Raw genomic sequence first — 27,988 nt, 5'->3', positions numbered from 1 at the left:
AGCCCCGAGCACCTCCAGCTGCGCCCAGGCCCAAGTGGCTGCTGCTCCCTCCGCGTGCTCCTTTCTGCCCTGGAGCAATCAGTGGAAGCCATTGGCGAGTCCCCAGAAATTGTTGGCTGCCTCAGGACGCGCTAGCTCGAGGTACCGGGTACCGGCCACCCGCTGAGGCCAGGAGCACTCGCTGCGCTGCGCTCACTGAGGGACAGGGCAGCAGCAGTGATCGTCGACAAAGTCCTGCTGCAGCTAGAATCCGCATGGGAGATACCTGGCGGATACCAGGCAGTCCCCATTAGTATTCCGTTTATGATCTCTACCTTACCTACTAGGTACTTTATGTGTGTTGTTATTTTTCCCTCCCCCCGTACAGTAGGACCCCGAAAAAGGCGTCCAGTCGCAGTCACCAGCCCCCCGAACCAGCAAAAAGGCAGCCCAGGCTCCTCCTCTGCTGCTGTGCTCTGTGCTGCGCTGCCGCAATCCCCCCCCTCTCCCCACCCAAGTCACCTGTACGCCGTGCTAAGCACCCAGGTACCCAGTACTTTGTGCCTTGCAAAGGCCAAAAGCCCGGGCCAGAAGCCAGGCCCAGCTTGTCTTCCGTCACACTCCCCCTTCTGCTCTGCTTCTGCTTCTGACGTCCGTCTTTCTGCTTCTTCCTTTCATTCCATCAACCACCGCCATCAACCACCACCGCAACACTCTGCCTTCCCATCTCCAACCAGCCGCCTCTTCCATCTCCCGCTCCCGCAAAGCTTCACAGACGCCATGGCTGAGATCCGCCGAAAGCTCGTCATCGTCGGCGACGGTGCCTGCGGTAAAACCTGTTTGTTGATGTGAGTTTGAGCCGCCCTCAGAAATTTGCCCGTCTTTTTTTCCGCGGCACGCCTCGCCTCCCCCCCAAAGGCAGCCGTGGCCTCTCGCCGGGCGATGGACGCATCGCCATCTCGAGTCGCGCCAGAGGACCATTTTGGCTGACAATCTGTGATTCAGTGTCTTCTCCAAGGGCGCTTTCCCTGAGGTACGCATCGAGCGCAGCCCGTCTGCATCCCATCCCCTATTCTGCCCTCCGCCGCGTTTCCATTAGCCGCCGCCTCATGTTTTGCCGCCAACCACCATACAACACACAAATACACGCACAACATGGCCATTGGCGACTTGATACCACAGTCGACGCCTCTCCAGCGCCATCACTCAACTTCTTGTCGACGGTGATGCATTGCGAGCCTGAGATTGGGTGCTGTGTGACGTTGGCGTCGACCCCCCCCCCCCCAAGGCGCGACAGGAAATACCTGACGTGTCAAAAGTGGCCGCAGGCGTCTCCTTGGACCCGTGACCCATCAATGTTGCGTCGAATATCATCCATCATCTTATCTCATCACATTCGAGTCATCCGCCCAGACAAGAGAGAAGAACTTGACGGCATCGCTGCGTGCTGCTGGATGAGCAACTCCGTGCTGACATAGCCCCGTCATTTTAGGTCTACGTCCCTACCGTCTTCGAGAACTACGTCGCCGATGTCCAGGTCGACAACAAGCACGTCGAGCTGGCCTTGTGGGATACGGCTGGACAGGAAGATTATGACCGTCTCCGACCCCTCTCCTACCCCGACTCTCACGTCATCCTGATTTGCTTCGCTATCGACTCTCCTGACTCTCTGGACAACGTTCTTGAGAAGGTACGTCATCTGTTCACCTGCAGCTGCTCCCTGCATGTTGAAGCACACATCTAACGCGTCTCCAACAGTGGATCTCGGAGGTCGTGCACTTCTGCTCAGGTCTTCCCATCATCTTGGTCGGCTGCAAGGCCGATCTGCGAGACGATCCCAACACCATCGAGGCCTTGAGGGCAACCAACCAGAAGCCGGTGTCCTCTTCGGACGTGAGTTACCATGCCTTTGTCCGCGACACTGCATCAATGAAACTAACACACGCACGCAGGCTGAGGCTGTTGCCAAGAAGATCGGTGCCTACAAGTACCTGGAGTGCTCTGCCCGAACCGGCCAGGGTGTCCGCGAGGTCTTTGAGCACGCCACCCGCGCTGCTCTCATGTCTCGCTCCACCCGCAAGAGCAGCCACAAGAAGTGCCTTGTTCTGTAAACGGGTTCTCACCTTGTGCCTGTCTATCCCGAGCACCTCCGTTTCCCCCAATTGCGGCTCGGTCATTCCCTCCCCTTGTAACTCGATGCGTCTACGCTCTTCGCAAGCCAAGTCGAACAAACCAACACGCGGCTGGTTGGGTGGTAGAGGATGGATGTCGGGCCACAATGGGGCCTCCGGCTGTCTCCGGGCATAGGTTCTTTTTTTCTATCTCGGGGATTTGGAATTTGATTGTCTCGTTTTGCGTGTCTTGCGTCTTTCGCCAGCGGACACGGGCGAGCAGGGTTACTTGGTTGCGTGCATGGTTCTGCAGGCCCATCACCGTCATGGAGTAAGGATTCTCTAGGGAAAGAGGGACGACTGCGAAAGAAGGTAAACCAGATGTTTTCCCCCTTATGCCTCTTGTCATAATGCCGGCGGGCAAGCCGGTCTTGCTTTACTGTATCTTCCCAGTGGTGCGGGACGGGGTCGACGAGCCTAATGTTGGAGCTGGCTTTCTGTTTCTCCTGAGCTGCGAGCGGTCGATGGTTGATGCGGGAGCGTACAGAGGGAATAGAGAGAAGGGGGAGGGGCCTGCAGTTTGTCTAGTCATGGGAGAGGAGAGCAGGATGTAAGTAGGTAGCTGTGGATTTTTCGCACTTTGGAAGTTGCCGGGACTCTTGCGAGCGGTCTCTACAACAGGTCATCATATATTTGTCGCTTTTTTTCTTTTTCCTTTATTCTATTTCTACAGGCTGTGTGTCTTTTTCCTGTCTTGTATTGTCCCGAGAACTTTTTTCTTCACCTTTTTTTTTTTTTTACTTGGTTTGGTTGTAATATCGCTTTGTTCTTTACACGCACACACACGCACAACATGCTAGATTGCGAGTAACATTGTTGTGATGCCAGTATTCTTGTTGTCTGAGGATTCCTTCTAGAACTGAGTTGTGATTGTAATGCTTCATGCCATGCCATTGCACTCCGTTTGCTTTGACCAAGTATGCTTCGAGTGGTTATTCTAGATGGCTGTTCATGGCGAATCCCTTGCATGGCGAGATGTGAGACTTGCCTTGTCACGACGCATGTTATAACCGTGCAGCTTAGTATCAGAGGACAGCATGGCGACATTCAGTTTCTCGTCGTTCGTCAGACCCTTATATTCGGCACCACCTGTAGTACCTAGGAGTATATAACAGGTAATACGAGTATAATAAGCCTTTCCTCTATAGCAGGTATCATTCCCAGCGCGGGTGGGGAGGGGTTGAATGAATGAATGGAGAGATTTGTTGTTTTAGTTAGGGCATGTCTGTGTTGTTTACTGTTAGTTTGCAGAAGATATGGTGTGATGAAGCGGATATATGAGTAGAGAGAGAGAGAGAGAGAGAGAGAGAGAGAGGAAAAGGAGGGTAAATAAGAGGCAAAAGGGAGGAAGGAGGGGGACGTACGGCGCCGCAGCTCTGGCAGGTCTTTGTGCCGGAGGTTATTGTGGCGGAGCATTTGGGGCAGGAGGTGTGGTTGAAGTTGACGGGCTGCATGATGGATTTGGTTCTGAATCTATTGATCGATGATGCCTCTATATGGAGGTTGAAGGGAGTCTGAAATTGGGGTGGTTGTGTTGGTGTTGTTGTTGTTGGCGATGAGAGAGATTGTCGAGATGGGGCGGGGTTGGAGGTTGGAGTTTGGAGTTTGGATGGTCCCAGGGCTTCTTTTATAGGTATGTAGGATTGCTGGGACCTAAAGAGTTAAATTTGGTACCCTATCTTACTCCGCGGATGTAGGGTCTGGACGTGGGATGCGGGTGCTGTGCCTTTTTAAAGCATGTGTGCTAATTAGTCTCTGGGGAGGTGGTAATTGGATGGAGTCTTATTGGTCTTGTGGATGGATGGATGGATGGGTTGAGGGACGCTTGATGGGGGTGGTTGTTGACTACCTTATGTACTACTAGTGTGTAGTGCTGGGAGTAGAGAAGTACTACGGGAAGTTTTGATGACAGCAACTTTCCATCTACCTAAGGTACTTAGTGTCTGCCCTTTCTTGTTGCAATCATCTGGTAGCTGTGATACTCAATAGTGTTGAGAGAGACGGTAGAGAGGGGACCTAGTGATAAAGGTCCCTAGCATCGTGGGAACAGCGACGCTTAGAGGGTTGGCGGCCCTGCATGTTGATGGGTTCAAGGCATCATTAAGCGGGGAATTGGGGTGGTGGGCTGGTCTGGTCTGAATCTAGATTGCTATCTGGAAGGGTGTTGTTCTGAGTAATAGGATGGAGGGGATTGGTCTATTCTATTATTTATACTGTTGTGACATTATTCTACCATCTGCGGTTTGTTGAAGTTTGATGCTGTACGACTCGCTACGGGTTGAAACACTGTTCTTTTAGAGAGGTATGTATGCTGGAGTCTCCGGTTTCGAAAGGCGTCAACTTGAGCTGCCTTATCTTCATACATACCTACCTAAGGTAGTAACACAATCACACTAATACACCAGCTGCTGCTCCTCCTCCTTCGCCCTCCACCAGTATTAACAGTCGGTCAGAAGCCTCCCTGTTGTGGCTGACCAAATCCTGGTCCCTCAATGCGCACAATTACCTTTGTCTGCCTAGAAATCACCTTCATGGCGTAGCGGGTGGAGGGGGGGGGGGGCACAAGGGGGATGGATGATCAAGTCATGTGTCCTAGGGGTGGTGGTGAATTCAAGACTCATGTGACGAAGGGCTGTGTTTTGGGGGGATAAGGAGAGACGGATTGTTGTTGCGCGCAGGGGGGAGGCGAGATGAGTATTAGTATGCAATATGCTCGTGCATGATATGTATCATTGAATAGGTATATGCTAGGTTTGTCTGTGTGAGTAAAATCTGAGGATTGGTGTTGCTGCTCTGTTTGATTGCGATATGCAGTAGATGGGATCATGGGTCTAGTGCCAGGCTACCCGGGAGTTGCAGAGTTTGAGTTGGCAATTTTGTTAAAATGCGCATACTGATTTTTTTTTGTCATGACAAGGTAGACATGGGAGAACGCATGCGAAAGTACAGTCGAGTGATGCCGACATGTATGCAATTCTGTATCTATTCCTCTCAACATACATTACCGCATGTATGTAAATGCCTTTGTGACGGACAAACGCTGCCTACTCCAGAACCTGAAAAACGCACAACATGAACGCAGCAAAATGCCAGCTCTCCTTATTTATACAGTCCTTATTTCAGCCCAGGCGGCCAATATGCATATTCCGTTTCCATGCTCTCTCTATCTAATATAGTCGTACAAGTCAAGATTTCTAAAAAAAAAACGTCGTTTCGTGGGGGGCGCGGTCGGCCATTTGTATTCTAAGTGCATTGCGCCGTGGTCTCTGAACCTGTATGGCATACTCGTTAGCAAAGAAACAGTGGTTCAAGTCTGCCGGGCAGCATAAGTAATCTAGACACTTACCATTTATCATTTTGTCTACCGCCTGGATCACACTGATGACCATGACGGCCACGCCAAAGACCACAATGGCAGCAGCCATGTATGTGCGCCAGCTTCTCGTCGTCAGCTTAATGTAGCACATGGGCGGCAGAATGTACGCCATGGCCACCGCGCTGGTGGCGCCGACGAGCTCAAAGACGATGCCCAGGTCGCACGTCAACATGCTGAGGGTCGTGGCGCCGGCAACCAGCGCCGTGCTGAGAATCAGGTGCCGCCGCAGGTCAAAGGGCTCGTCGGGGTAAAAGTAGGTGATCATGACCTCGCGGCAGACAAAGGCCTCGAGGGGCAGCGTCGTCAGCATGTTGAGGCCGAAGCACAGGCGGGCCACGTTGACCATGGAGTTGTCGGACGAGAAGTTGTTGAGCACGTTGCCCAGCGTCTTGTCGCCAAACGTGAGGAAGCCGCCGAGCGCCATGATGAGGCAGGCGAGCATGGAGACGCCGGTGGAGTAGTGCGTCACGCGGGAGAAGTTGTCGATGGTGGGCGTCTTGAGGGAGCCGTAGATGAGGAGGGAGTTGTGGTGGCAGACGAAGGCTGCACTTGCATGTTAGCTGGGCTTAGCTTGCAACGTGTTGGATGGCTCGAGAGGCATACCGAATGATATCACGCCAATCGCCTGAAAGATGCCGCCGTTGATTGTCAGCAGCGGCGTGCTGAACGAGCCTCGATCGGCCGAGGGGACCAGGACGCCCTGGACCAGCACCGTCACGACAATGACCAGCATGCCGATGAGGGCCAGCGTGCTCGCCTTGGCCAGCTGTTGTTTCCATTAGCAATTGATTGCCCAAGACCTTTTTTTCCAAAACAATGTAGCCCACCTTTGCAATGTCCCGGTATAAAGTCAGAGGATAGCTTATCCCCATGCAAAAGACGGCAATGGCCACCCTCCGGTCCGTCAGCAGCCCCAGCACCGGCACGCTGGCCAAGTCCGTCCAGATGGCCGTGAGCACATGGGGGATCGTGTCGCCGACGATGACGCCAAAGGCCACCATGCCGCCAAAGGCAAACACCCACTGGGCGACGCTGATGGCAATGAGGCCCGGGCGGCCGAAGCAGTGCTGGACGGTGCCCTGGAAGCTGCTGGTGCCGCTCAGCTTGCTGTTGATGACGATGAGGCAGATGGTCCAGTCGACGACGACGGTCAGGGCCAGCAGCAGCAGGGTGCCCGCCAGCAGGCCGGCCTGGCGCATGGCGTAGGGCTGGCCGATGATGCCGGCGCCGATGATGGAGTTGGCCATGTTCATGAACGCCGACTGCAGGCCGGACTTGGGCCGCCGCAGCTCGGCCTCGGCGGCGTTTGCGTGCTCCTCGTCGCCGTGGGCATCGTCCCACTCGCGGGCGACGGTGACGCTGGGGGCCTCGAGGTCCGTCAGCAGCGGCACGCGGTGCGAGTCGTAGCCGGCGGCGGCGGCGGCGTCGTCGAGGTCGAAGCGGTCGTCGGACGACAGCGACGACGACGTCGACGTCGACAGGCGGCCGAGCGGCGCGTCGCTGAAGTTGAGGATGCGCGGCGTCAGGTCGAACTGCACCCGGCCGGGGGTGCGCGGCGTCTTGACCTCGTGGTCGAACTCGGAGCGCGGCGCCTTGAGGGCGCTGGTGATGATGCCGAGGTCGGTGCTCGCGGGGCTATCGGTTCGCGGGCTGTTGCGGGCGTCGTGGGAGCCATCGTCGTGGCCGAAGCCGAAGTCGTGCGCCAGCAGCCGGCCGTCCTCGCCGTCAAACGTCATCTCGCCGCCGTTGTTCGTCCGGGCCATGGTCAGTGTAGCGAGGCGGCGTCTTGCCCGGTCACCATTTTCGCCCGGGCAGCGCAGGTGTTGGAAGAAGAAGAAGAAGGAGAAGCCGTGAGAAGAACGAGAATGTGAAGCAGGATCCAGCAAGAGAAGAAGAGCAATTGGAGAAGAAGAAAGAAAAGAAGGAAAAATAAGTGCAAAGAGGTGGAATGATGGCGTCGAGGCAGAGACGCAGATTCAGGGGTTTCTTTGTGCAGATGCGCAATTCAATTCCATGGATCCGATTCAGTCGCTGCCGCACTTCGGGAGCGGCGCAAGGGCGCAGCCTCAACAGGACTAGCGCTGTGCGAGGATGATGAAAGTCGTGCCCGACTAGGCTAGGCATCTCAGCAGAGGCGGCGGAGCTTGCGCTGAAATAGTGGACAATAGAGATTAAACCTCCATAAAATCGCAATAGTCGTGCTTCCAGGAAAGGCTGTCGCCGGCTTGTTGGAGTGAATGGAGATTGAAAGCAAAGGAAAATTGATGACTTCACAGTGAAAACGATGTGATTACTGGAAAAACAGATGCCAAAAGAAGTCACGTTGAACAGCCATACTATGTAGGAGTGGCACTAGGCTGACAGGTCAAGGTATGAGATGCCTAGAACTCATGGGCATACCTATCGCCATACCTTTTACCTCGGGCCTGACTGACTGATGATAGACCAATACGCAGATCGAAAGGAAAACCATGGAAATTTTTGATATAACAAGTTAAAAATACTGCAATAAGCGACATTGGCATCGACACAACGAAAATAACCCTCCCGATCACGACATTTTGGAATCCGGTAGCTGCAGCGCCCACGCAGTGGATGGCCACCAGTATATAGGTAAAGGGTGTAAGTCGGCTGCAATGTTGACATCTAATGTAAGAGCACAATTATTTGGGATGCAGTGACTTTTCGTCATGGGACGTCGATGACTCTGGTTGACTAGTAGGTACCTAAATGGCCATTGGCATCAACAAAACCATCTTCTCGGATCGTGTCACTGTGCTCATTGTCAAGATCAAATCCGACAGCTTCAACCAAAAAAAGACCCCAGGCACCTTTCCCCTAGCTTGGAAGTGCCCCGATGGAGCTTGGCCGGCGTCAGGATTGTCTTTCAAGTCACCAATTCTCTTGCAAGCATCAACGGGTGACTTGTTTGACGAATACTTCAGACCAGATGCGAGAAGACCCTCTGGTCGACTTATCATTATACCACCACAAACAAGCAGCATCTTCTCTTTCTCGGCTTCAAAGTGAGGAGGATACGTGAGGGCACCTAATATGCAGGTCATGGTGCCTTACAGTACTTCGGTTCAATGTCTCCTCATTGTTTGTCAAGTTCATGATGCTTACATGTGAATGAAAGCCGGTGTAAGTGGCGTGTCATCAATACTCTTGCGCGCTCTCTTTCTTGATTTGGACTTCAATGCACCCATTGCTATACCAATAGTGTGACCAACAGGTAAATTTTATCGAGATACTTATCGCGCCTTGTACAAGTCGTTCGCTTCTGCATGCACTTGGAAGATATTACATGTAGACGATAAACATAAACATCGTTCCGGCTTAATGCTCAGCATCTGAACCACACAATCACAGTCCTTGGTCCAACCAGATTGAGTTCATCCAGCCTCGACTACCCTCAGTCCTGTGGAGGCGGAGTCAAGCCAACTGCCACGGTCCATGCAGTCATCTCCCAGCACATGCATCAGTGCGTTGGGCGATGGTACGGCAGACGTCACTCGGGGTCACACACGAGCCTTGCAGAACAAAGCACAGGCACAGGCACAAGTGCTTGCATCAAAAAAACCTGCCAGCAGCGGCGCTGTGGGACCGGGGCGGGTAAGGCTAGGTAGAGAGATGCCCTGCAGATATCCGGCCAGATTAGCTAGCATGCTGACGGCATGAAGGGCCATGTGCCAATGGGCGCTGATTCATCGGGGGGGCGAGAAGCACTATGTATTACTGTATATTCATGTTGTTATTAGGAAGAGCAGCCGGACCGGGAGTCGCGGGCTCGGCAGGCCGGTGGAAACAATTGAATGGAGGCGCAAACTCTGGCTGTCGGGGGGAGCAGAACTGCTGCTGGTAGTGGACTTGGTAAGCGTGATCCGTGTATGTCGGTATGTAGTCATTGTACATTTTACACGGACTTGACGGGCTGGAAAGCGGGCTTTTTTGCTGCTTTGTGTCTTGCGGACGGACATGACAAATGCAGAACAAGATGAAAGCATGCAGACCGGAGTGTCTGTTTTGGTATTCCCGAAGGAACTGGATGGCACAATCGGGCGTAGCCATGAGGAAAAATGCAGCTAGGACGAGAGGAGGCAAATTGGCGAAGGGCAGCAGAGAGACGAGGTCAGAGAGACTCAAGCAAGAGCCAAGAAGGGTTGACGGGGATTGATTGATTCCACCTGATTCTCACATACTACAACCTTGACGGAAATGCAAAGTGAGACATGAGAGAGCCCGGTTCGCTTGGGATGGGATCAAATTGACCTAGGGTTCGACTGTCTGGCTCTCTCTCTACCTCATAATACATGTTGTCTCTTCCTGTCTGACGCCTTTCTTTTTTTCCTCACCATCTCACACTCTCCTGTCACCCGCAGCCGGACTGTGTGTCTAGTCAGCACGCAAAAGCCCCGGACTTGGCCACAAGTGTGTTGCTAATCCTGCTAGCCTGCTCGCCTCAGCCGCCCGAGTCCGGAGAGCAAATCTAGATTTTGTCGAGGGTTGCCTCTCTGCCCCTCCTCCATCCAATCTGCACGGTCCTGCGCTCTCCACACATTGCCAGCATCCCTCGTGATCACCAGCGGCGGCAGATGCATGCCAGCAGCACTTGATCAACGATAATAGCCTCTCTCTCTCTTTCTCTCTCTCTTTTACTCTACTGCTTCATGCATTGTCTGCAAGGACCTGGTTCCTACATAGGTACAGACAGACTTGCAGGGAACTGACTTGCAGCGGAAGCGTTGCCGGCCCGCCTGCGCTGACGAACCACCAGCCCGACAACCGGCATCACGGAGCCCTTGCTGAGACGGCCGAGTTACAAGTACATGGAGCTGCTGCATAAGAAGCGTCGTCTGTCGTTTTCACGCTCTTGCGCACTCTCCCGCCTTCACTCCCTCTCCTCTTCCCTCTCTTGACACTCTTCTCCCCCCCCTCTCTTCTCTCGTCATCAGTCTCTCCGACTTCAACCAAACCGCAGCCACAATCACCACACAACCAACCACCACCTCGTACCCATCCATCATCCTCGCCAAATCAGACGCACACCATGGGCGGCATCACGGCAGAAGCCTTTGCCTCGTCGCCTCCCCGGCCCTCGAATGTGCCCGCCGGCACGCCGACGCCCCCTCCCGAGCCGCTGTCCGAGGTGCCCTACCACGGCTACTCGTTCCCCCACGACAGGCTCAAGCGCCGCCTGACGCACGCAAACAAGACGCCGCTGGTGCTGGTCTCGTGCGGCAGCTTCTCGCCGCCGACGCTGCTGCACATGTCCATGTTCTCCGCGGCCGAGAGCTACGCCCACGGCACCGGCTTCGAGCTGGTCGGCAGCTACATGAGCCCGTGCAGCGACACGTACGGCAAAAGCTCGCTGGTGCCCGCTCACCACCGCATCAACATGTAAGCCCTGGATTTCCCCCCTCCTCCTCTAGTACTACTACTAGAAGAAGACCAGCCGCTGATTCTTGTCGACATCAGGTGCCGCCTCGCCATTGAGCAGACCGGCAGCAACGCCATGATCGACGACTGGGAGACGCTGCGCCGCGACGAGGCCGGCCGTCCCGTCTACACCCGCACCGCCGACGTGCTCAAGCGCCTGGACGAGCAGCTCAACGACGTCCTGGGCGGCATCCAGACCACCGACGGCACCTTTGTGCGGGCTCGCGTGATGCTGCTCATCGGGGCCGACCTCGCCCTCACCATGAGCGACCCCAAGATCTGGGCGCCCGCCGACATCGACGTCCTGCTGGGCTACTACGGCGCCTTCATCGTCGAGCGGCCGGCCCTGTGCGCGACCCAGGCCGCCATCCAGCCGCTGAGCAAGTACCGCAACAACATGTTTGTCGTCCCGCCGTCTTTCCAGAACGACGTCTCGTCCACCAAGGCCCGCGCGCAGATCCGCAACGGCCAGGTCGCACACGATCTGCCGCGCTCCGTCTACGACTACATCAAGCTGCACCATCTGTACCAGAGCGTGCCGCCTTCGAAAAAGGTGGACAAGAAGAGCAGCAAGCCGGACCTGGGAATGGTCTCGCCGCGCCTGCCGGTCGCCTCGCACAGATGACTTTTGCAGCACAGCAAGCTGGTGTAGTATGTGATGACGATGGCTTTTTTTGGGGAAGCACATGCTGCCTTTGTCCAACGCATAATGGTGCAGAAAACTCCCGAGTCTGCCGAGTCCAACGACCATTATGCTTTGGTTTCTCCCTTGTGTACCAAGTTTGCCTGCTCTCTCCGGGCCTGGTACCACCTTTTAGCATCAGCGCCTGTCCTTTTGGTCTTTATGGCGAAAGACGAGCCATGCTTCTTAGATGCTAGACTACAGTGTCTCTTACCATTTCGACATTTCCTTGGTTAGGGTTTTGGATTCGGCGTTTTCTCTTGATTTTACATCACGCGGGCAACGTTTGCCTGTCCCTTGTACGCTCATTGCCTTGCCTCTTGCAAAATAGCCGGTACTAGAGAAGCGACCACCGCCTGTTTCACAGACTCATCTTTGAGAAAGATGACATGTTTGTTACACACATTGGTCCGGTAGAAATACAGACCAGGGCTATCAGACAGCGAGTGGAACTGGTCTAGACACCAAGGTCGTGCTCGATATGCCGGTTAGCTACCCAGCATTCGATGGTCTATACCCTGAGATTTGATTGCAAAGGAGATACATCAATCCTGACATGGTCTACAGGGAAACAGCTACAAGAATAGACTGGAGAGCTATCTTGTGATGGAGCTGCTTTGGGTTGATGAGCTTTGTCTGGGTGGAGGTCTTTTGACCATTATGGTTTCATGTCATATCCTGAGCGTCGAGCAGATTCTACTTGCTCCGCATCACGTTTTGTATTTTTTTTTTCCTGTTTTCGTTCACTTCAACGTCCTGGGGTAATATAAAGATAAGCCCAGGAATGAGATGCACTGCTCAACTCAAGCAGCGGTTCTGGATGGAACCCTGCTACACACTCTCTATGGAGCATTTACTATCCTCTACCTCGCTTGCCTTGCTTCTCCTTGACTGTGCTGAGAGCCAAGAGAGTGATGAAACATGTAAAGCAACAAGGTAAAGAATGCGTTGCCATGCAGGCCGCATTAGTGACGCAGAACGGTTTCAGAATGGATTTTTGACGACTTCGTTTATTATTACGAGATGGGCGGCGGCGGACATGTCTCGGCTTTTCGGCGTTTTTGTGTAGCAGCAACGGACGACTTTCGGGTTACGGTACCTATTCTGGAGTTGGCATGGTGATTGATAGGTGATGGAGTAATAGTATTATTGCTGGGCTAAAAGAAGCATTACGTCCAACTGTTTTACGAAGCTGGCTCCTAGATGGGCTCGATATGCTCAGCCGTCTAGAAGGGTTATCTTCGACGGGCTTATTGAGGACTGGACATGTCTGCCTTACGAAAATATCGGCCGAGAGATCGCCCATATCATCACATTGCGCTGCTCGTGTGCAATTGGATCTGCCATGCATCGAAGCCATCCCTGAATTGACTCGAAAATGCGCCACACTTGAACGCGTTGTATACGCATCTACGGCATATGTGGCACCTTACCGTAGGTAGGTGGTGGAAAACTCGAGGTCCTGTCAAGCATTTCTCCTGAGTGCTTTATCTTCCAATTTGGCATCCCAGGCCTCTAGAACTGGAGTTGCATTTCATACGGGGTTTTCTCTTCTTCTTTTCTCTTCTTCTCCCCTACTTTTTCCCTTCTTTGCTTATGTCCTTTTGAAATCTTCCAACCGTTGACCCTATTTTACTAACTGCTCGGCGACTCAAGATAATCCATATCAATCCAGATTGGCTCCCCTTCCTCTGTGTCTTCCAACTTTAGATAAAACAAGGCACCCACAACACCAGCCAAAAACATGACTGTAAATATAAATGGCACAATTTCAGCCGTGGCCCCAAGCATTAGCCCGGCTAAAAAGGTACCTATGCTTTGCATTGCCCCAATAATTGCATACAACAGGCCAATGTGATGGCCCCCGGACAAAAGGCCAAGGAGGCTATACATGGCTGGGCTATAGCCACATCCAAGAGCATAGACGTAGATGGCTGCGACCACTTTGGTTGACTGGGCTTGTTTTGCAATTGCTATCCCCACAGATCCGACCACAAGAGCTACAATGCTAGCCCGAGAGATGGATACGTCTCTTCTTAGTGGACTGAAGCGTAGTTTTTCGGTGAGGAGATGGCTGATCAGCGGCAGTACCATGGTCAACAAGACGAGTTTTAGAATGCTGGACCAAACTATCGAGATGTATATCTAGTGTCAGGTGGTCAGCGATGGAAGATGGTTCATAGGGCATTGCGCGAAACATGTTGAACTAACTGCTATGTCTGCGGAGCTGGGTCGCTGTGAAGATGACTGGTTAAAGAGGAGTTGTACGTTGCTGCCCGTCGTGGTGAATAGACAGGCTACTATAAGCATGCCTAGCTTCTTGTTCTCGGTGAAAGCACGATGGGTTAACCCGGCCATTGACGTTAGAAATCGGGTGAGTCGAGGATTGTAAGACGAAGGAATTGGTATCTCAGATGCTATCCTTGGATCACCACTCCTGACGCCAGGTACGCCAGTCTCTGGCAAGGTGAGCGTGATCAAGAACGACGCAAATAGGCAAGCAAACCCGGCAGATACGGAAATCCAACTGCCTAGGTATGAAAGAACTAGCAATACCGGATAGGAGAGCAGTCCACCCGATATTACAGCGCCCGTAAGGCAGAAGAACATTGTTGACCAGCCGAGGATGTTAATACTTATGGCAAAATATAGGTCGGGGAACATATGTTCACTTACCTTTGCGTGTCTGAGGTGATGTCACTTGCTATGGTGAATATCATGGCTGAAACAACGGTGCTACCACCCCCTAATAGAGTCCAAAGTCCCTTTAACCCCACCAAGTGTATTGGGAACGTTTGTGGGAATCGACCTGCAGTGCGATGAGGTCAGTCAGACAGTCAGTCAGTTGAATGTGTTCGAATATAGCGTGTTATATATCCACGCACAGATAGTCGCGTGAAATGCCTGTGCCAAAATGGTACCTGCAATGGACAACTGGAGTATTCGTTTACGTCCATATAAATCAGCCGCCATACCACATGGCGCAGCGGTTAAGAAAGTCATGATACTTTCAGAAGCGGCTATCCAGCTTCGAAGTAGAGACGATTCGTCGTGTCTGCAAGAGGAGTTGTCTAAAACTCTTGTATCGTTTGTGTTAGGCTTGTAACAGAAGATGTCTTCTTGTATCTGATTCAGTGGCCGTATAATGAGTGTCTGTCCAATACCCATCAAGACGAGCAACAGAAGACATTTCACAATGATGGCCAGACGAAATATAGGAGCATTTACAACCGCAGGTTCTCCGGCATTGTCGTCGCCATGACGATTTGCTTGTAGAAGGGGGGCTTGCTCCCCATCCTGACTGGAAGCCATGAAAACGAATCGAAGAGCGTGTTGTGTCGAGACGAAGATGATGAGAAGGTAATAACATCTAAAAGTCGGGCCTAGAAAACCTAGAAAAAGATGAAAGTAGATTTCGAGTCCTCCAATTCGAAGTGTAGTAAATCTCTGTCAGAGCTGTAGTGGTCTGTGCCAAGGCACATGATCTTGGGGTCAATGCAGCACAGGCTTCGATATCTGCGTCCGCACTCTCTAGCTAGCTTAGTCTATTCATCACTCTTCCGTTCAATTGCACGTACACTTGTTGCTCTACACGAATTCCGAGACCTGTGCTCTGGTCTGTTTGTTCCGATGCCCTCGTGATCCCCTCCATCTCGACCCTCCTTGGGCAAGATCTGTTCTTGCTGGAGTCACTGAATGAGAATCTGATAGGCATGGCACAGGTTTGAGAGTTCTTCTATTTGCTTCTATCTATATAGACAAGCAGAAACAGATTCTACTTGTACAGATAAGGCCCGTGTGCGCTACTTGTGCATTTCAGAATAAACCAGCCTGCCTGAATTCTCTAGTGATCACCAAGTCGGCGGGATGACATAGTCTCTCCAACGTGCCGTCCCAGCATCCTTGAACATATCAAGAGTTCCTTGTACGCCTTCGGGCCCAACAGACCAGACACCCTCCTCCACAAGCTTGCACCACCAGTCCAGTAGACGCTCCAGGCGCTGAGGGCGATAATAGTCTCCCCCAAAAGGCTTGTATCCATGCTGAAAGAGATCCGCCAGCTTGCCTCTCTCGATCAACGAGCCGTCGCTTTTCCGCGCGCCGTCACTGGCACCCCAGTAGTTGTCGAAGCCGTATGGAAGAAGCAGCCAAAAACCCTCCTCCGCGTAGTCGTGACCCGAGGTTCTGTCCACAGACTCACTGTATACCCCGGCGCAAACTTTGGACGGGACGAATAGATTGGCAGTTGTTGGATGAAAGTCGCCGCAAAAGGGGCTAGATGATGCCGTTAAGACAACTTTTTGCTGGCCTGGTGCGGCAGGGAAGAGGCATATCGGTGGTATTACGGCATCATGGGAGCGAGGCAATCCGGTAAAGGGCTGTATTGCCGCAAAGGCAGCTGCGTCTGAAGGCGGCAAGACAAGACCTGGGGCAATGCGATGGAAGCGAGGCCGGCGTGCGCGGGTCAAAAAGCAGCGAGCAAAGCAAGGTTCAGGGACTGATGCTGCGTCCAAGGCACTGGAGACGAGCAGAGGCTGTGAACCGTCAGTATCAGGATTGTCGCCTATACGCCTCTCCATGGCTTCACACAGCCGACTCCATGCGGCGACACAATTCGAAACCTGAGCCTCGCTGTATGGCCGCCATTCCCAGGGTCCAATCTTTTCGTTGCCAAAGAGGCCAGGTTCATCTCGAGGCGATGCTGTGACAAGAGCCTTTCCAAGATGGATGAGACCGATCCAATTGGAGAGAACCGTCTCAAGAGGATGCCAAAGCTCTTGATGCGCCGCGAATGGTAGGACATAGTCGTAGTCATCCATATGCATTAGCACGGCGGCGCGATGATGCCGCTGGTGATATATGAGGCCGCCCCCTGATTCTCCGCCACGGCCGATGTTGGGGTAATACAGGCAGACTAGGCTGTCAATTGGCTCGTCGTGCAAGTCAGCCGCCTCTTGAAGAAACAAGTCGTCTGGCTCAGAGATGCCGGCAGCCCACACAAACAATGGCGCAGGCTCCGCGTCATCCGGACCATCGGGAGGCAGCTGGGCGGCGGTAAGGAAAGCAGCCAGCGAGGGGTTGAGCCTTTCGCGGAGAGCCTCTGCTGCTTCTCCATGGGTGGTGAAGAAGGTCTTGTTGTTGTGGTGTAATCTTTCGGGTGGGCGGCCCTCAGCTATCCAGGCGTAATGGACGAGATGATTGTGCAGAGCGGCGCAGCGGTCGTGATCCATCCCCGGCAAGTCACCACGCGCTGGATTGATGGCTGTCACAAGTAGGTCGCTCGCAGCTGCAAAGGGTGTATCGTCCATTATTCAGGGACATGTAAGAAGTGCTCGTACAGCGCGTCTATGCCTGGACACTGTCCAGTGGCTTTCTCATCAGCGTCATCCATGTTAAATGCTTCAGATTGTTTACCTCTGATCACTACTTGCAAGGCCAGCAGGTGGAACTTCAGGTTGTCAGTAGATTCTGGAGGATGGCTGCCTGGCAGTTAACTAACGAATAAATTAGTTCACGGCGTCGGTGTATGCTAGCCAGTTACGCATTGGGTCTGACACACTCCCTCCAGGGTACAATCGAGGGTCCATTCGTGTATGTTGTATGCAAAAGTTGAAGTATGACGAGGAATCTACATATATGCTTGCCGCTGGGTACCTGAGCTCATCAGTGGACTGGTTTTCATAATTCAAGGCATTGACAGAATAGTTTAGTCCTCCAAGTGTGGCCTCCCATTACTGCTTGACCGCGAATATGTTGTACGAAGCTATGAGAGCTATTAGTTCAGTCTGGTCAAAAAGACAAATCGCGTAACTTACCAGTCCATTCATTATAGTCCACATCCTTCATGATAAAGCCGTCTTGTGTCGAGCTTTTCGCACAGCAGCACTTGTCTTGCGTCCCATCGGAAGGGTCCTGGCCGGAGTTATCCACAGCTGCACTGCGATAGACATTCAGATCGTTTCCCGTGTCCTGTATCACAATACCTAGACACTTCAGTCAGCCAGCAGTCTCCTAAATGGCGAGCATAGATTCCCCCACCGTGAAACCCAGCTTCCTTCAAATACTTCTGGTACATGCCCACTTGGCTCGCTCCAGCAATGCAACCAACATACAAGGCCATGCTCTTCCGAAGGTCTTCAGGCAGCGGGCCCTTGGCTAGGATATCCGAGATGGCAACTCGTCCGCCGGGCTTCAGCAGACGAAACATTTCGTGGAAGACGAGTTGTTTCTCTTCTTCGGGCACGAGATTGATGACGCAGTTGGAGATGATGCAGTCTGCTATGCTGTCTTCGAGAGCAATCCGTGTGATTTGCGACTTGACGAATTCGACGTTTTGCTTGCCGGAGGAAACTTTCAATTCCTCGGCTTTCCTAAGCATTTCCTGTGCATGTTAGAGGGAAAGGTGAACGACTTCCTGTGGGCCTTGACTGAAACTCACCTCGTTCATGTCTACGCCAATCACTTTGCCCTCTGGACCAACTTTATTGGCGGCAAGGAATACGTCAAACCCAGCACCGCTGCCAAGGTCAATGACAGTCTCTCCCTATGATGACTCGTCAGTAACGCTTCACAGAGTCATTCGGGCTCAGAGAAGCAGACTTCGCGGAGAGTGGCCGTAGCAAGGGGGTTACCGCAAGAGAGGCCAAGGTTGGCATCCTGGGGAATGTCTGATAGCTCCTCAAGTGAATACCCAAAGGCTTTTGCAACGGAAGAGGCATACTGGGCTTCGACCCCTGCTGCAGCAGCAGAGTATCGCTTGCCAACTTCTGCGTAAATGTTCTGAGCACTCATTGTAACAATGGTACTGATGCCAGGTTTGCTATTAAGTCACAGGAGAGAGAAGAAGGGCCCCGTGGACCCTCTTTATACCTGATTGTGCATGAGTCTCTCCCAACATGCCTCTGAGCACCCATTAGGTATCCTAGTTGTCCAAGTCGAGATACTCTTGGCCAATTGGAGTTCGTCTCCGTATGCATCCTTTACATCATAGACGCACTATCCTTAATATGGCAACTATTCGATATGTCATCTCCCCCCCTCGTCCACCCAAGTTGGGTCTCTCCAACATCCAACCTGAACAAGGTTAGCAACGAGCTGAAATCTGCCTTCATTGTCGTCTGAAGTCAAGACGACACGGTTATTGAGAATTTACTGCCTCAAGTCTCACCGCCTCATCATCGCTTGACCAACCCAATTCAGGATCAAAGTCAGCATGCCTACATGCAGTTCCCCGCCCACGTCAATGACATCCAAATGGTCTTCCAGCTGTCCCAAACAAAAAGCCAATCGAATCCGGAACAACCAGCGGCGACATCGAGCTAAAGTCAAAGCTCACATCTCCAGCCTTGAATCAGAACTTGCGGAATCACGGAGACAGTTGGCTTTCGCGGAGAATCGCATCAAGGCGCTTGCAGCTGAAGTTGAGCGGCTACAGAGCGAGGCAAGAAGAGGGTCTCCTTCTGATGCGACAACCCTCGGCTATGGATCAAGCACCACCGCATCTCAAATCATCTCAGGGTCACGTTGCTGCCAGAATTTGGGGGAACAAAGGAGGCTCGATGATATACCTACTTACGAACAAATTGCCGTGACCGATTTGATATCAATGAATGATATAGAAAGAGATCCTTCTGACATAGGCCTATCTTTTGCCTCCCGATACGACAGCCCAAATTTACCTCCGCAACAACCTGGCGAGTCTACAACAAGTTGCACAATCGCATATGGCATCATTGCACAACAGAATCTCAAGGGGCTGGGGATAGAGGATATTCATCAGTGGCTACATACAGGATACAGGCGAGCCCTCCGTGACGGAGATGGATGTACCGTGGTCAACAGTCTTGTGTATAGCCTCATTGACCATCTCAGCCCGGTATAGCACAGTTGCGCCGAGTACATCGCAAACTCATACCGGCCTTTAGGAGGGCTTGACACTTATACTACAGGTAGTTGTATATAAATAAGGTCCGGCAAATGGCTAATCTGCTTCCATGAAAACACAAGCATTGGGTGGGTGGAGAATGTAGAGTTGTTGCATCGGTGTGGCTACATAACATTCCCGCAAATCAATATCATCAGTTTACTGCCTTGACTAAAGATGGATAGGAGATGCCACTCTGTATTAGTTTTCTGTATAATCTTCTCTCTATAGGTCGTTACTGAAAGCCTATTGAGTTTCTATCTATAACCTTGATATGCAGCATAAGCCACTCATGATATTCAATATCTCCCAAGCCATGCCAGAATCTACCAAAAGCTTCAGGAGACTACTCCATGACTGAAAGAAACACATCCTTCAACTACATACAGCTTTTCTGCCCTTCCCAAACTAATCTATACCTTTCCACCGCTTCTTCACTGCATTCCACCTCCACTTCTTGTAGCCAAGTCTCGTCGGCCTCCTGAAACTGGTGGCAGTCCGGCGTTGCCCCGCGGTCAAGAAGTATTTCGACAATATCGCAATAGCCCTGGAGGACCGCCGCATTCAACGGACTGCCGTACTTGCCGCCACGCATATTGACATCGGCTCCCTTGTCCAGCAAAATCTTTACCACTCTTGCTTTTCCTGTCCACGCCGCTGCCTGCAGAGCCGACCCGAACAAGCCGCCTTGATTGTTGACGTTGAGATCGGCATTTTCGAGGAGGAATATGGCCCGATCTTCAGGAACTGCCAGGGATATGGACTCATCGACCTGCATTGCGCAGGCGTGTTGCAGCGGGAAGCCATATTCCCCGGCTGCCTCGTTGGGGTCGGAGCCGCGATGGAGTAGAAACAAGATCCGGTTCTCCCAGGATTCACTCTTATACCAAGTGATGTTCGCAACGGCAGCTTGCAGGGCAGTAGGGTGCTGCTTTCCGCCCGCGTCGTTGATGTCCACACCGAGGTCCAGCAATTGCTCAAGCAGGTCGTTCTGATTTTCTTCGTCGGAGGTTTGCGCCGCAGCGGCGTGCCAGGCGCTGCCGTAGAAGCCGCCTCGGGCGTGGACATCAGCACCACGCTCAAGCAGAAGCCTGATTATGTCCATGCTGCGATGTGTATCTGCACCAGCACAAGCTGCCTGGAGTGCAGTTCCATACTTGCCCCCTTGGACATTCACTTCGGCTCCACGGGCGAGCAACATGCGCACCTCCTCGATGATGCCGCCTTTGCAGGCTGCCTGCAGCGCCGTCGCGCAGCAACTACATGGTGGTGCGTTCACCTCTGCGTCTCTGTCTAACAGCCGCTCTATAATATTCTCTCTGGGAGAAACCCACCCCGAACCCTTCTCATCATAGGGAAGAGCCCGGTATACATTCTGGCCATTGGTGGTGAGACACGCTGCATTCAAGGCGGTGCCATACTTTCCTCCGTGGATGTTCACATCAGCCCCCTTCGCCAACAAAAGATTCACGAGGCCTTCATCATATCCGCTCGCGCAAGCGGCCTGCAAAGCTGTCCCAAGCCGACCCCCTTCCTCATTGACATTAGCTCCTCTGTCAATCAATTGCTCCACGACTCGTGTAATTTCAGGCCGTATCCTCAATCTTGGATGTCGATAATGGCACACTGCCTGCAGAGCGTTACCGAACTCGCCCCCTTGTGCATTTACATCTGCACCCTTATCTAACAAGAGCTTGACGTACTCTTCAGGGCCGCCCTTGGCGCACACTGCCTGAAGCGGGAAGCCGTATTTCCCACCTGGTGCATTGACGTCTGCGCCTCTTTCAAGCAGCAATCGAAAGGCCATGTCTGTCCCAGACCCCATTGCCGCCTCGTGCAGTGCGGTCCCGTGGATGCCGCCGCCCTGCCTATTGATGTCGGCACCGGCATCAAGAAGGTATAACAAACAGTCGCAGGACCAGAAGTTGACGGCTGATGTGAGAACGCAGCCGGACTCGTTCGACGGAAGGTCGATACTCGCACCACGGCCAACAAGAAGCTTCAGTATCTCTAGCTGTTGTGCCTCCGCAGCAGCCTGGAGAGCAGAACCCCATCCGCCACGCTGCGCGCCTATGTCGGCGCCCTGGTCTAGCAAGAGACTCACAATCGGAGCATGTCCATTATAGGCCGCCGCCTGCAGGGCGTCTCCGAAGATGTCGCTCTTCGAATTGACGTCGGCACCCTTGTCTAGGCACAGCTGGACGACCTCTATGTGCCCTCCGTAGGCTGCATCATGCAAGGCTGCATTGAGGTCTGTTCGGGTTATGTATTTATTGACGCCAGTCTCGCGCGAGAGCAGTATATCCGTAAGCTGAAGAAAACCCTGCCGCGCGGCATAACACTGCGGTCGTAGCCACATGTGCGCATCGCCGCCGAGGCCAATGCTGTGTTGGGGCATGTCTTTGCTTGCGCGGAGCTGGTGATACAACGCCGGGCAGCGAATCGCGAGGGCTCGTTTTACTGCCTGTTTTACCTTGTCCGGCCAAGATGTGCGCGGCACCTTCTCAAGATGCGATGGCCACTCGCGGGCGGCATATCGCTTCAGTTGGATGTTCTCAGTGTCCTCCTCGACCATGGCACTCCGTTGGAGATGGTAAGCTAGGCAAGAGTGCGCGATATGAAGATGGGCGTCCTCTTCGTTGAAAGCAAAGTCCCTAGCGGGCCCTTTGTGGATGCGACTGGAGAGCAGATACTCCTTGACTGAGAGGTGGGCCAGTCGAATAGTCGTGTAGCACCTATATCCGCGTTCCACCTCTTGAAGGACGATCAGACTGGACAAGTATTTCAGAACGTCCTCGGGCTTGAAGAGCCGCTCCGAATCGTCCAACGGGGGGTCGCGCTCGGGATGAAGGATGAATATCTCTGCGAGCTGCTCTAGCATAAGGTTCCGTTCGGAAAAGGCAAGCCATTTCAAACAGCTAATTATATTAGATTGGAATCTCTTGTCTAGGCTCAGAAGCAGCCTGTCGTAAGTTGCGTCAAGGCCGGAGGGCAAGCCTGAGAGCGCCTCAAGGACCTCGCGAGAAGAGGAGAGTCGCTGGAGTGCTTCGAGCTGGAGGAAGACATACTGAAACCTGGATCCCGCAGTTAGACTCTTGATGATGTATGTGTACCAGGTTCCTTGCAAATGCTTACATGCCGTCTGCCTTCTTGATCAACGATCTTCTCGCCTTGGCCTTGATATCATCCGGCCATGAACAGCAATCCCCAGAAGCTAGCGTTGAATCGATGAATGAGCCAATATCTTTGTCGAGAATGTCCCTTTCGGCAGTTAAATTGATAGCAGCTGCCTTCAGGGGCAGTGACAGAAGATCAGTCATTGCGGTGTTGATGTCTGCCTCCTTCCTGCTTGTGCAAAACATATGGAGGTTGGCAGGTGCATCGGTCATGATCTGGCGCAAGCTCTTTAGAAGCATTTTTCGCTCTCCCTGCAAAGTCGGGCACTCGTCCAAAGCATCAATCACAATGTGAACAGCTGAGAACCCGGTTGCAACAGCTCGCAAGATTGATTCAAGTGTCTCGGTATCTGGGCGCTGGCCCTTCTCCTGATACTCCTTGAGCCTCTGGATCGGCTGCGGTGTGTCAGGTCGTCGAGCGCAGAGCTGCTGAACAAGCGATGCCAGCATCTGCCCTACTCTTTGCTTCTTCACGTCGCTGAAGCTGAAGTAGAAAAAGGCGAGTGCAGTCGAGGGATCGGACGCGTGCTGATCTTTCAGGTGTTTGATGACGACGGAGCTCAGGATGGACTTTCCGGAACCGGCTATAAAATGTCAGTCAACCAGTTCTAAGAGCTTTATACCCTCGGCCGCAGACGCACCCTTTCCGTGAAGCCAAAGAAAAGACGAGGGAGAAGATTCCCAAGCTTTAAACTCCTCACTGTTGGACGTAAGCCACTCGCCTGTGTCAGCTGCATGTTTATCACGAGCAGCATTGTACATCTCGGACGGATCAACATCGCAGAGCCAAGTCAGGAGTTTCCGGCGACTATCATCGGATTGGGCATACTCAATGGCCCTGCGCAGGCTCGACAAATCTGTGCGCATCTCGGTCCATTGATGCAGAGACTCTTGGTGCCGTTTCTCAGCAGCTGAGCACTCCTCATCGTATTTAAGATCCCGCCAGAGCGCTTCAACAGCCGTGAAGTTGCTTTCACTGTCGTGAACCCGACCCAGCAGCTCGTCCCAGTCCTCCCATTTAACCATATCCAGACCTAGTCGGTATGCGCCATTACTAGCATAGTAGCAGTAGCTCGTGGCCTGGAACCTCAGTATCTCTCGATACAGCATTTCCAGGCTGTCTTTATATACGTGGTGGGACAAACTTGGCCGCTCCTGATGGAGAACCCGAGCCTCGGCCTCGTATTGCCGAACATAGAGATCTTCTCGCAAACGACTTTGCGCAATCAGGAATGATATTGATTTCAGGCCCTTCGCAAGTGAGGCCGCCTGCGTAGAGGTATTTAGGAAGATCTGGGGGTAATGAATTAGTCAATGAACAAGAAGCTGGCATACGAAAGTCTTGTAACCGAGACATCCTCAAGTTGACTCACCGGTAGCAGTAGACTGACGCCCGCCCACGCCATGGAGGCGCACGGATTCGGTTTCAGAGCGTTGGTGATGTACTCATTCGCCCAGTTGATGACACCCAGTATATTGTCCGCCACATCCTTGAATTGAACTTCGGAAGTACCAAACCTGATTTTCCAGGCATTATCGTTGACCTCCTTCATCTTGTTTCGGAGAATGTTCTCCATCCGGTCTCTCATACTGACATTTGAGCCAATGGTACAGCTAACACCAGCGCTGAGGCTGTTGCGGATCTTGGCTTCGTAGTCGTCGATGAGTCGTCCGTCTTCCTTCCGTAACTTTTCGTACGCCAGATTCCAGAGATGGCGGATTGGTACGTCGTTATTGTTGATAGCATTGATGTTGCTGGTATCATTCGTATTTTCGACATCATTATTATCGTTACTATTGTGATGAGCGTTGGCATCCTTGGTATTGTTGATACTGTCAACATCGTTCGTATCGTCGGCATCGCTGGTCTTTGGCGGCAGCTGCTCTAGCTGATCTGGTTTGCCAGTTCGATCCGTGGAGCCAGCTTTGATCTGGCTTGATGGCCTGTTGGGTGTCAACGATTAGGGCTTGTATGGACGTGAAGGGATGCTCGGGCTGACGAGGGGATCGGCATTACACCGTATCGGCAGGTTGCGCACGGGCGGTTCCCTCCCGGATGGCTTTCCGTAAGGAGGAGGTGCCGGCACGTAGTTTCTGCTTTAGTTTTGAGATCCCCATCTTGAGAGCTCGTAACGTATGTTCAATGGAGCTTTGCTTCAGTTGTTGCTTAAGTCTTTCGGTATATGACCAACTGTGATGCAGGTGGCAATCAGGCGCTGCAGCCGCTTGGGCCGCAACGGCATGTTATTCTCCTGGGCATTCCTGCTAGCAGGGCACCAATCACAGCCTGCATCGGCTACCTGTTTTGACGGAACGACATGTGTTGCTACAACCTGTTTGGATGCCCGGCGAGGCTGTGCCATCAACACACACGGGCGGTTTATACATGTAATGGTGTGCCTACCTAGGTACTCATAATCCCGTGCCTTTCGATTAGTCACATAAGCCCCTCGCCTAGCATACAGCCATCAGAAGCCAAAAATATACTGCAGAGACTTGTGACATAGGAACACCAACACTTGAAGGTGATATGATGAGTGATCATTACCTATATGTGCAAGATGGCAAAAAAGGCAAAAACATACAACAGCCGGTGTTCGCTGGTGGTCACCCACCCAACTACTAATCTGCCGGTTAGTGGCTTATCTATAGGGGAGCAGACGGGGAACCCCCTCTAGTTATTAAACCTTCCCGAGGTTCTGCCAATTCAGCCCTCCATTATCTAATAAGAAACAGAGCAAATGCTTTCTAAGGCCGACTCTGTTTCCTACAGGGCTCCACTTCCCTCTCTTTAGCCGCTAATACACCCCCCCCTTTATATAACCGCTGGCCTTTCCTCCAATCTTTAAATAAATAAGCGCGCGCATCCTATCTAATTCTAGCACTCTTTAATAATTTACACTCTGCACATCCTTATTCGCTATAGGCTATATTAACCTCCTGCGCATTATTTATTATAATCTACTTTCTTTCTTTAATCTACCTTTACATCTACTATTATAAGTTCTTATTCTAGTTATCATTATAGCCACCACTACTAATCCAGCTCCTCTAAACCACTATCCTAGTCCTCTTATAAGACCTTATCCTTTTAAACAACCTTGCTAACAGGCTTTTAATAAAGAAGCTGCTTTAGCTTCCCTTATACAATACCAGGCAAGCCCACTTAATAAAGCTTCACATATAGACCTATATATATAAAAGCGCTATAATAGAATCTAAGAGAATTAGGAACAGTATAACGCTACTCCCTCCTACTTAAGTCCTAGCCGCTCTTAAGCAGGTGCTAACTGCTAAGATTATCTAGCTTTACTTTAAATCTAGATCTAGACCCTAATAGCCTTTAGATTAATCTTTATATTAATATAAAGCAAGTCTAATTAATCTTCTAAACATTCCTCAGGATGTATATTAAAGGCTTGGTTATAAAACGTCTATGCCTAGGTCTAGAGGAGTATATAGAAGTGCAAACCATTTAAAGCGCCTTAGTGGTTAAAGACATATAGACTCTCCTTATTAATAAAGCCAATAGTAGGGTATTAAAAGCAAAGCAAAGTAAGGATCTAGCCAAAGCATCAGTCTAGCATCTCCTTCTTTTATCCCAAAATATTAGTTACAGTCACAGTCCAGCATATAAGATTACTTAAGTAAGTATTTATCTTACACTCCCTTTTAATCGCTTAAAACAATTAACAGAGCACTAACAGGTTGCAATAAGCTTAGTAGATTCCGCATCTGGCTCATGAACTTGGTCTTTCCCTTAAGCAGAGTTTCAAGAAATCCAAGATAACAGCAGAAGATGTAATCTTCTATCTTAACACAGTCTAGACAAGCGCTAGACATATATCTTACAGGCCACACATGCGCCTTACATTCTATTATGCCACGCTTCTAGGTAGCATTAGTGGCTAGAGGCCAAGCAGTCTCGTTAACATCCTTTATAACAATATTAAGCTTGCTTAGGTCAGAGATCCGAACGTTCTAACCAAGACCTGGCCAGTGGCATTTATCACCATTCACCACATCAAGCAAAAGAAGGATCGCATTTAAAAAGATCAGCGCTCTAAGTAATATTACCTATAATGCCCTCCTTTAACCAAGTATTAGTTAAGCTAACATCTTCCTACTTACGCAGACTGCGCTTTCCTATAACACTTATTCCGCATAAACTGCTCTATCTTATCACTTTTCTTACAGCCTAGGCTATTACTAATAATGCTTTTAAAGCTTAATATCATTCATGCAAACAGGTCCTGCAGCCTAGACCTCTTAAAAGTAGCGTAAATTACATCCAGCTTAAATAGAGTAACAAAGTTCTTAAAGAGAAAAAAGCAATTATCCCAATATCTTACAACAAGTTTCTAAACGTTTAGAACTATATACAGTTTATCGCAGGGTCCTGTAAAAGAAAACGACTATATGCATTAAGAGTTAGCGCTAGAGGCCGGCTTAATAGTAGGTTAATCCTAACAGTAATCTGTTTATTCTTCCTATTGCTAACACTCTTTTCTTTATAACAGAAAGCTTAACTTTAGCTATTTAGAACTATATACTTTTATATATAACAGAGGTCTTTAAGAGATCCTACCAGCCAGTCTAAATACAAGACAAGCTATTGCAGATTGCTTTTAGTGAACTTAGATAATAAGACAACGCCTTATAAAGTGTTATATCCTAAGCATTCTTATAACAAGACCCCTACGCCCCTCTTTATATTACTAAGCATAAATAGAATATGTTTAAGAAATAGGAAGATATAAGAGCTCTAAGACAAGAGTTAACTGCTATATGCAGTAAACACAGTCTAAAATCTAAGGAGGAAGGGAAGATCTAGGGGCGACTTTAATAAATTAACGACTGCCTGGAAAAACTTTTATTAACTTAAAAACGCTAAACCTATTTCACTAAGGTTAATTAATTGCAAGCATAGGGAAAACTGATAATGCACTTGCATAATCCTCTTGCCACTAGCCTGCAATAAGTCCTTTTCTAGTAAAGCAATAGTAATGCTAAGAAACTTTCCTTACTACTTACAGACTAACTGCCCTCTATAACACTCCCTAACAAGCTTATAATGCACTTAAGAGGACAGCTGCTAGAGGGCAATAAGGATATTGCCGCTATCACTTAACCTCTACAACCTTAAGTATCTAAGCAGCCACAGTGCCTCTTTAACTATAGCATATTTACTAACAGGTCTTTACTAATAAGACATATTCATAACATCTATAATTTCAAGAC

General features: G+C 51.2%; 6 protein-coding genes across 6 annotated transcripts; 3 read left to right on the top strand and 3 right to left on the bottom strand.

Annotated features, from left to right (window-relative positions):
* Positions 1-704: 704 nt before the first annotated feature.
* Positions 705-2,948, top strand: rho1 (uncharacterized protein). Its single transcript, XM_006961799.1, has 5 exons — positions 705-827; positions 985-1,012; positions 1,472-1,669; positions 1,738-1,872; positions 1,932-2,948. Exons 1-5 carry the CDS (start codon positions 760-762, stop codon positions 2,088-2,090), a joined length of 588 nt encoding a protein of 195 aa, XP_006961861.1. The 5' UTR covers positions 705-759; the 3' UTR covers positions 2,091-2,948.
* A 2,396-nt stretch (positions 2,949-5,344) lies between these two features.
* TRIREDRAFT_54365 (transmembrane amino acid transporter protein) lies at positions 5,345-7,262 on the bottom strand (the record flags this gene model as incomplete). The annotated part of the gene is made up of 3 exons (XM_006961353.1): positions 5,345-6,069; positions 6,130-6,292; positions 6,354-7,262. 3 exons carry the CDS (start codon positions 7,260-7,262, stop codon positions 5,345-5,347), a joined length of 1,797 nt encoding a protein of 598 aa, XP_006961415.1.
* Positions 7,263-10,687: 3,425 nt separating this feature from the next.
* TRIREDRAFT_31869 (uncharacterized protein) lies at positions 10,688-11,494 on the top strand (the record flags this gene model as incomplete). Its single annotated transcript, XM_006960963.1, has 2 exons — positions 10,688-10,926; positions 11,005-11,494. Coding segments are annotated over 2 exons (729 nt in total), but the record flags the coding sequence as incomplete, so codon positions are not given.
* Positions 11,495-17,437: 5,943 nt separating this feature from the next.
* Positions 17,438-18,439, bottom strand: TRIREDRAFT_53428 (uncharacterized protein; the record flags this gene model as incomplete). Its single annotated transcript, XM_006961352.1, has 4 exons — positions 17,438-17,631; positions 17,687-18,029; positions 18,087-18,191; positions 18,248-18,439. The coding sequence occupies 4 exons, from the start codon at positions 18,437-18,439 to the stop codon at positions 17,438-17,440; spliced, it is 834 nt and encodes a 277-aa protein (XP_006961414.1).
* A 451-nt stretch (positions 18,440-18,890) lies between these two features.
* On the top strand, positions 18,891-19,529 carry TRIREDRAFT_54444 (uncharacterized protein; the record flags this gene model as incomplete). The annotated part of the gene is made up of 1 exon (XM_006961797.1): positions 18,891-19,529. The coding sequence occupies one exon, from the start codon at positions 18,891-18,893 to the stop codon at positions 19,527-19,529; it is 639 nt and encodes a 212-aa protein (XP_006961859.1).
* A 277-nt stretch (positions 19,530-19,806) lies between these two features.
* On the bottom strand, positions 19,807-24,865 carry TRIREDRAFT_103180 (uncharacterized protein; the record flags this gene model as incomplete). Its single annotated transcript, XM_006961351.1, has 6 exons — positions 19,807-19,832; positions 19,959-22,645; positions 22,707-23,331; positions 23,389-24,016; positions 24,121-24,691; positions 24,765-24,865. 6 exons carry the CDS (start codon positions 24,863-24,865, stop codon positions 19,807-19,809), a joined length of 4,638 nt encoding a protein of 1,545 aa, XP_006961413.1.
* Positions 24,866-27,988: the final 3,123 nt, after the last annotated feature.

Source organism: Trichoderma reesei (assembly GCF_000167675.1).
Source record: "Trichoderma reesei QM6a unplaced genomic scaffold TRIREscaffold_1, whole genome shotgun sequence".
Classification (NCBI taxonomy): Eukaryota; Fungi; Ascomycota; class Sordariomycetes; order Hypocreales; family Hypocreaceae; genus Trichoderma; species Trichoderma reesei.
This window is presented reverse-complemented; position numbering and strand designations above follow the sequence as displayed.

Bases quoted from the DNA above. Each gene is read 5' to 3' on its own strand.
- rho1 (XM_006961799.1), top strand. From the start codon at position 760: ATGGCTGAGATCCGCCGAAAGCTCGTCATCGTCGGCGACGGTGCCTGC. The intron at 828-984 runs GTGAGTTTGAGC...TCTGTGATTCAG, and splicing joins GGTAAAACCTGTTTGTTGAT to TGTCTTCTCCAAGGGCGCTT. The intron at 1,670-1,737 runs GTACGTCATCTG...CGTCTCCAACAG, and splicing joins TGGACAACGTTCTTGAGAAG to TGGATCTCGGAGGTCGTGCA.